The 8424-nt window shown below is 50.3% G+C and overlaps 1 protein-coding gene across 1 annotated transcript in view; it reads left to right on the top strand.

Annotated features, from left to right (window-relative positions):
* LOC107665051 (voltage-dependent R-type calcium channel subunit alpha-1E-like) overlaps positions 1-8424 on the top strand; it is a gene marked incomplete at its 3' end in the record, with an annotated part of 118466 nt that overhangs the window by 101275 nt on the left and 8767 nt on the right. Inside the window, exon 20 of the mRNA XM_016455796.1 lies at positions 6335-7165. Within this exon, the coding sequence (XP_016311282.1) occupies positions 6335-7165 (831 nt within the window). The remainder of the gene's footprint in view (positions 1-6334; positions 7166-8424) is intronic.

The raw sequence follows: 8424 nt of genomic DNA, 5'->3' as shown, positions 1-8424 counted from the left end.
GCCGGGTGCCTCAGTGTTGCACTGGAATCAGCCGGCCCAAACTCAAGGCACGATTCGTCGACCGAAAATGCCTGCAGGTCCCCTACCCTCTTGATGGAAGCCAATGCAGTCAGGAGATCTGTCTTTAGTGACAGAATTTTCAACTTCGCTGACTGCAAAGGTTCAAAGGGAGGTCTCTGCAGTGCCGTGAGCACCAGAGACCTAGGGCTGGGTCTGCCTCCTCCGAGGGCAGTGCTTGCAGGCTCACTACCTGGTCCCTGAAGGGAGTGGTAGGAACCTTGGGCACATATCCAGGCCGGGGTCTCAGGACAACATGAGAGTTGGCCGGCACGATTCGTCGACCGAAAATGCCTGCAGGTCCCCTACCCTCTTGATGGAAGCCAATGCAGTCAGGAGATCTGTCTTTAGTGACAGAATTTTCAACTTCGCTGACTGCAAAGGTTCAAAGGGAGGTCTCTGTAGTGCCGTGAGCACCAGAGACAGGTCCCAAGAGGGTACCGAGGTAGGACGAGGAGGGTTCAACCTCCTCACCCCTCTAAGGAACCTGACGACCAGGTCATGCTTACCAAGAGACTTACCATCAACTGCATCGTGATGTGTGGCAATTGCGGCAACATACACTTTCAGGGTGGAGGGAGACAGCCTTCTCTCCAACCTCTCTTGCAGGAAGGAAAGCACAACTCTGACCGGACATCTTCGGGGGTCTTCCCGGTGGAAAGTACACCAATCAACAAACAGGTTCCACTTCAAAGCATAGAGGCGCCTCGTAGAGGGGACTCTAGCGGAAGTGATGGTGTCTACCACTGATTGGGGTAGGTCACCTAGAACCAAAGTTTCCAGAGGTCTGGACGCGGGTGCCATAGGGTGCCCGTCTCTCAGAAAGCAGATCTTTCCTCAGAGGAATGGGCCAAGAAGGGGCTGTGGCGAGGAGCATAAGTTCCGAGAACCAAGTCCGGTTGGGCCAGTATGGCGCAACTACCAGGACCTGCTCCTCGTCCTCCCTGACTTTGCACCCTCTCTGAGAAAGGAGATCCCTCCTCAGAGGAATTCGCCAAGGAGGGGCTGTCGCGAGGAGCATCAGTTCGGGGAACCAAGTCCGGCTGGGCCAGTATGGCGCTACCAAGAGGACCTGCTCCTCGTCCTCCCTGACTTTGCACAGTGTCTGTGCGAGAAGGCTCACTGGGGGAAACGCATATTTGCGAAGACCCTGGGGCCAGCTGTGCGCCAACGCATCCGTGCCGAGGGTGCCCTCTGTCAGAGAATAAAACAGCTGGCAATGGGTCGAGTCCGGAGAGGCAAACAGGTCTACCTGTGCGGCTCCGAAGAGGTCCCAAATCAGCTCGACCACCTGGGGATGGAGTCGCCACTCTCCCGGAAGCGCAGGCTGTCATGAGAGCTCGTCGGCTGCACGATTGAGCACGCCAGGGATGTGAATGGCCTGAAGCGACCTCAGAGGCTTCTGACTCCAGAGGAGGATATGGCGGGCGAGTTGCGACATGCGGCGGGAGCGTAGACCACCCTATTGTATTATTGTCCGTACGGACCAGCACGTGCTTGCCATGTAGCAGGCCTTTGAGGCGGCCCAGCGCAAAACGTACTGCTAGCAACTAGCGGATGCCAAATGCCCCAGGAGCCTCTGAAAAAGTTTCAGTGTGGCCGCTGTCCTGCCTCTGAACGAATTCAAGCAGTTCAACACTGACTGGACACGCTCCTCTGTGAGTCGCGCTGTCTGGTTGACCGAGTCCAACTCCATACTGAGAAAAGAGATCCTCTACACAGGGTAGAGTTTGCTCTTTTCCAAGTTGACCCAAAGTCCCAACAGGCTGAGGTGATGAAGCACCATGTCCTTGTGTTCGCACAACTGGTCCCGAGACTGTGCCAGTATCAGCCAGTCGTCGAGATAGTTGAGAATGCAAATGCCACGTTCTCTGAGTGGAACAATGGCTGTCTCCGCAACCTTCGTAAAGACGCGAGGTGAAAGGGACAGCCCAAAGGGTAGGACCTTGTACTGATAAGCCCAACCCTCGAACGCAAACCGTAGGAACGGCCTGTGTCGAGGGAGAATCGAGACATGAAAGTATGCGTCCTTCAGGTCGAATGCTACAAACGAATCTCGGGGACGGATGCACTCGAAATGCGTTTTTGCATTAACATCTTGAATGGGAGCTTGTGCAGGGCCCGGTTCAAGGTTCGCAGGTCCAAGATTGGCCGTAACCCACCACCTTTCTTGGGCACAATGAAGTAGGGGCTGTAAAACCCTGCCTTCATATCGGCTGGAGGGACCAGCTCGGTCGCGTCCTTCGCCAGTAGGATGTCGATCTCCGTCAGTAAGACAGGGGGGAACACCTTCAGAACCCCTGAACTTGGGGGGACACCGGGCGAACTGAATCGCATAGCCGAGTCTGATGGTACGGATGAGCCAGTGAGATGGGCTGGGGAGCGCTAGCCAGGCTCCCAGACACCATGCAAGCGGGACCAATGGAACCACAGACGTACCCAGGGTGGGGCAGCGAGGTGGAACACAGGCACTCCACTCAGGAGGCATTGAGGCGGCCCGATAGGGGCTGTAAAACCCTGCCTTCATATCGGCTGGAGGGACCAGCTCGGTCGCGTCCTTCGCCAGTAGGATGTCGATCTCCGTCAGTAAGACAGGGGGGAACACCTTCAGAACCCCTGAACTTGGGGGGACACCGGGCGAACTGAATCGCATAGCCGAGTCTGATGGTACGGATGAGCCAGTGAGATGGGCTGGGGAGCGCTAGCCAGGCTCCCAGACACCATGCAAGCGGGACCAATGGAACCACAGACGTACCCAGGGTGGGGCAGCGAGGTGGAACACAGGCACTCGACTCGGGAGGCACTGAGGCGGCCCGAAGTGGAGTCTGCGTGTGCTGTGCCACACTTACCTGGTTCCAGGGTTGGACAGAGGGTGTGAGAAAAGGCCTGGTGGAGTCCTCGACCCACACACTGCTGCCTGCTGGCGAAGAGAGAGGGGGAAGGGAGTGGCAAGGTGTTTGCAACACGTCGCACACTGCCAACCGCGCCCTCTTCTGACCCAGAGATAGAGGAAATTGCTCTTTTTTTTTAAATGTGGGTACCGCTGGACTCCGAGGAGCCAGCGGCGGAACAAAAACAAAAGGAAACAAAGGATTCTCCACCCGGCCCTCCTCCGGGGGAGTGGTCCGGACACCTTCTCCCGGAGAGCAGATCCTCCCATCTCTGGGTCGCCCGTCTCAGGGCCACTTGCCCTTACGCTTACCGCCTGGTTTGGCAGGGGCCTGTACTGGCTGGGCGTTCCCCTTGCGGCCAGCCGCCTGCGCCCGACCCAGGGAGCGTGCAGTGACTTTCGTCGCCCGTAGGGCAAGGTCCGTTGCTGCACGCAGTTCCTGCATAACCCCTGGGTCAGAACTACCCTCGTGCAGTTCCTTGAGCGCTTTGGTCTGGTAGACCTGCAGGAGCGCCATGGTATGCAGGGCAGAAGCGGCTTCTCCACAAGCTGTGTAAGCCTTGCCCGCCAGAGAGGACGAGAACTTACACGCTCGGGAGGGGAGACGCGGATTACCCCGCCAAGAGGTAGCGGTCTTGGGACACAGTTGCATCGCCACAGACCGCTCCACTGGGGGGAGCTCCACGTACCCCTTAACCGCCCCGCCATCGAGGGTAGTGAGGGAGGAAGAAGGACCAGACAGGCTTCGGGCAGAAAAAGGTGCCGTCCACAATTTAGTCACCTCTTCATGCACCTCCGGAAAGAAAGGTACTGGGGCGGAGCACTGAGAACCAGCATGGACCGCTCCAAGAATCCAATCATCCAGCCACGAGGGTTCGGGACACGGTGGAGGGTTCCACTCGAGCCCGACACTCGCGGCGGCCCTGGAAAGCATAGTAGCCATCTCTGGGTCTGACTCGGGCAATGCTGACACACCCGAAGGGAGCAGCGCAGCCAAATCTTCATCCCCGGAGGACATACACCCACCCTCCGATGCAGCGACCGACATCTGGTCCTCTGGGGGATCCCCAAAAGTGACGACTTGTGTCGCACGAGGCGGACCAGCACGCCCTCTTGGAGGCTCCACTGGTTGCAGTGTCATGGAGGAGGGAGGAGCCCGAGGAGTTTGACTCGGCGGGGTATTCCTCACTGTAATCCTCAGGTCACCTAGGTTATTAACCGAAGTAGGCTTTTTCTGAGCTGGCCCAGAAGAAGAACTAGATCGGGGAATATACGAAGGGGCTCCAGTCCATTCAAGATACTGGAGTCTCGACCTTAACACAGAGATGGTCATGTTCCCGCAGTGAGAACATGTACCATCCATGAGCGCCACCTCAGTGTGTGCGAGGCCCAAACAAGTGAGGCAGTAATCATGACCATCACCGGGGGCCAGGTAGCGACCGCATTCAGTAGCACACGGTCTGAATGACATCTTGAAAAAGACGCAGGATCAAACCGTGTGTGTTCTTTTAGGAATTTGCTCTCTACTGGTGCTGAAACGCCCAGGGGAAATTGCCGCGGCTACACAACAGTACAAATAGTGCAAGCCTGTTGTGAGCACTCACACTCGTTGAAGGCGCACTCTCCAGCGAGCTGTGAGAACAGCTGTTTTTGCTCTCTCGTGAGATCGCAACCAACACTGTCAGTGCCGTCACACCCGCAACAGACACGCAGAGGCTCCTTCCCAATGAACAGCTCATCTTCCACCACTTTCCAAAGAAAACACACGCGCAGGAACAGCACGTGTTCGGCTCCGAAGCGAAAAGCAAATATGCGACGCACCGGCTGCTCATTAAATACTCGCGCTGCAGCGCAAAGCAGCTGTGGCAATTATCGCATGCCAATGTGCACTGGCTCGTTTTTTTTACACTCGAAGTAGATTGGTCTCCCAAAGCGATCCCCAATTCGTCGGTCAGTTCCGACGTACGTCGAACGTGACCGACTGAAAGGGAACAGTATTTGTCTCGACTTTAGTCAATGACCTTTTTGGGCTGTGATGCTTGGCTTGTTTTGTCCTTGTTCTCGAAAGCACTAATGTCTTGTTTTCAACCAATCGCTCATTGATTACACGGACCACACAAGAGTACAAGTACCAGTAAGTAATAGTCTGTTTATTTCAATTTTAACATTCAGCACCCCCTAATTTATCTATCTGGATGAAGCTTTCTGTTCCACCATCTCTATCAAATGTCTGATTTCACATTTTCAAGTCTGATCTTTGGTTGGAATTTGATTTGTCAGTTTCCTGCAATGATATTTCCTGCACTCTTTTTTCTCTCCCCATTCTGAATCAACTCTATTTCCAGTTTCGCTGTTTCTTTTTTCACTTTGATATTGCAACTCTATCCAGTTGTTTTCCATCTCTTCTGTCGTTACAAGCTGGACCATGAATTCCAGTCACACAACAATACAAAGTCATGAAAACAAAATTAATGGACCCTTTCTACCACATGTTGCAGAGTACCTATTAACAACATTCTGTTAAATATTTTGCCCACAGATACTTCAATTCTCATATTCAGCTACCCTGCTGGCCTGACCAGTACACCTGGTCACCATGATGTTGTTGTTTTTTATGTCGGTGCCCTACATATTTCTTATCTAGTAAAATGTTCTTGGTGAACCAGCTGTCAACTGAATGATCTAAGCCAGTGGTTCTCGACTGGTGGGTCGCAGGTTTTCTCGGGTAAACACTAAATATCAACATACATTAGATATTTAGAATAGCAATATAAATAGTCTTATCAACATTTAATAGGAAGGAAAAATTGTTTTTGTCATCTGTCCAATCAAAATCTACTTAGGTGCAAATTCATCTGTCACTTGGTAGAAGCTGCCCAAGTGTATTCCCATGTGGACAGGTGTGTTTTGTACAATGAATTATTGGCTGCTAAGAGCATGAGTCCATTGAAATTCTAGATACATGTAGAAACCAAACATTCAAACTGTAAAGGAAATGTTAAACTGACAGTAAATTGTTAATTTTGATGGACCAAAATAGCTCATGGTTGGAATAATAAATGTCAATGTTTAATTTTTGAGATTTGTAAAACTTCAGATACATTTTTATAAGCAAAAAATGTTTTAACAAACAATAAATAAATGAATAGATTTTGTTGATTTTTTTATGTTGTACAGTTTTTTTTTATCTCACTTGATGTCCATTGTAATATAGAGTCTTGAAGCGAAACCAACTGAGAACCACTGGACTAAGTTGGTCTTTTCAGAAGGGTAGAAAGGGTTTTGTTCAGCTCAGTGATAATTTAATGTAAACAATTGTTGTGGCATGGCAGTTGAAACATTTAGTGTGGCATCCAGTCTTATTGTGTCCTCTCTCTTTTTCCTCAGGAGGAGGAGGAGGCCCTACCTGTACAGGAAGCGTGCAATTCACCGGAGCCGTGCGGCCTACTCCTTTGAGGATTCAGAGAGTCTGGCTGATGCTCGCCCACTCAATGCCTCTAACTCTTTCATGTCCAGGAGAGAGAGAAGGAGGAGATTGACCATGTCAGTTTGGGAGCAGAGGACCAGCCAGTTGCGCCGACACAAACAGATGTCCAGCCGCGGGATCCTTTTCAGCAGCCCCAGTGAGGAGCACGATGGACCACCTGGCTGCCATCACCACATGAAGCCTGGAATATCTCCATCTAACAGCAAGCGCAGAGCCATAGAGACCACAACAACCACCACCATGCCAGAGGCTACCTTGGAGCCACCTATGCCTATGGACATGCCTGTGGATGAGCAAGCTCTGTCCATTCCTATTCCTGAAGCCCCTTTAACTATTCCAATACCGGAGCCACCAATGCCTGTGGACATATCTGTCCCTGAATCCCCAGTGAGGCTGAACTTACACCTGACAGAGCCGTCTGAATCAAAGACCTCACCCGAGGGCACTCTGGACATCAACAATCATTGCCCCAGACTGAATGGAAACAGGCGGCAGCGGGCAGTCCGTAAGTACAGGCCTCCTGCACAGGGGGACACGCTGACCCCTGATATGGGGCCCAGGCCCCGACGCCCACGCCACCGGGAACTTCACACAGATGCAAGGGGTAAAGAGACACAACTAGGAGACGGTGGTGTTGACAGTAGAGAACAAAGGCCAGGGAATGATGGAGATGAAAACGATTTAAAGAATGATGGAGAGATCAGTCCAGATGGCAGAATGCTTGAACAGAGGTAGTTTGTTTAATTATTTCTTTTGATTTTTATAATTGTATCAGTTTATATACTTTATATACACAACTGTTCAAAAGTTTGGGGACAGTATTTTATTTTTGTAAAGAAAGTAATACTTTTATTTAGCAAGGGCAAATTAAATTGATCAAAAGATATTTATGATATTACAAAAAAATATTTTCTGTTGAACTTTCTATTTATCAAAAAATCCTGAAAAACGGTGTATCGTTTCAACAAAAATATTAAGCAGCACAACTGATATCAACATTGATAATAATAAGAAATGTTTCTTGAGCACCAAATTAGCATGTTATGATAATTTCTGAAGGATCATGTGACACTGAAGACTGGAGTAATGGCTGCTGAATATTCAGCTTTGCAATGTAAAACAAATGTGAGTGTCATGTTAAAGGGATAGTTCACCCAAAAATGAAAATTATGTCATTAATTACTCACTCTCATGTCGTTCCAAACCCATAAGATCTTTGTTCATCTTCGGAACACAAATTAAGATATTTTGATGAAATCCAAGAGCTTTCTGAGCTTGCATTTATTTTATCGATGTCCTTAGAAGTTTCTGGGCCTTGACCGTGGTAGTTGCTGTCTATGCAGGGTCAGAAAGCTCTTGGATTTCTTCAATAATATCTTAATTTGTGGTCCCAAGATGAATGAAGCTCTTAAGGGTTTGGATCGACATCAGGGTGAGTAATTAAAGGTGGGGGGTAAGCTAATTTTTCAAAAACGCTTTAGAAAGCTGATTTGGGCCGAATAGCAAAACAAACTTGTAGCCAATCAGCAGTAAGGGGCGTGTCTACTCATGACGTGGAGGAGAGAGTGTTCAGTGCTCAAATTAGCGGGCCGAGCGACAGAAAGATAGAGATGGCGGATAAAAAACAAAAGAGGAAAACGTCTGCGGAACAAAAGAAGGCTTAAGGCAAGAAGTAGGACCCGTGTAAATATCGGATCAGCTTTCCAGCGCTGGAGAGAACTCAAGGAGAGGAAGGCCTGCGATCAGACGCCGAGGTTGCTTTGTTTCTTCTCGATAGGTGAGTAACACTGTGTCTGCGCCGCAACAGCTAAAGTCTGTCTAGTACACTGGATGCGACAAAGCGACCGTTGAAAATCATTTGAAATTTGTGTCAATACGTCATGAATGGAACGCAGCAGCAGTTTTCTGTCGGGGATTTGTCGTGTTGTGCCGCGCCACATCCAGTGTAGACCATAGATATGTATATATATATCTATGGTGTAGACAGCAT

Source organism: Sinocyclocheilus anshuiensis, unplaced genomic scaffold, assembly GCF_001515605.1.
Source record: "Sinocyclocheilus anshuiensis isolate Anshui unplaced genomic scaffold, SAMN03320099.WGS_v1.1 scaffold555, whole genome shotgun sequence".
Classification (NCBI taxonomy): Eukaryota; Metazoa; Chordata; class Actinopteri; order Cypriniformes; family Cyprinidae; genus Sinocyclocheilus; species Sinocyclocheilus anshuiensis.
Note: the sequence above shows the minus strand (reverse complement) of the source record. Positions and strands in the feature narration are given on the sequence as shown.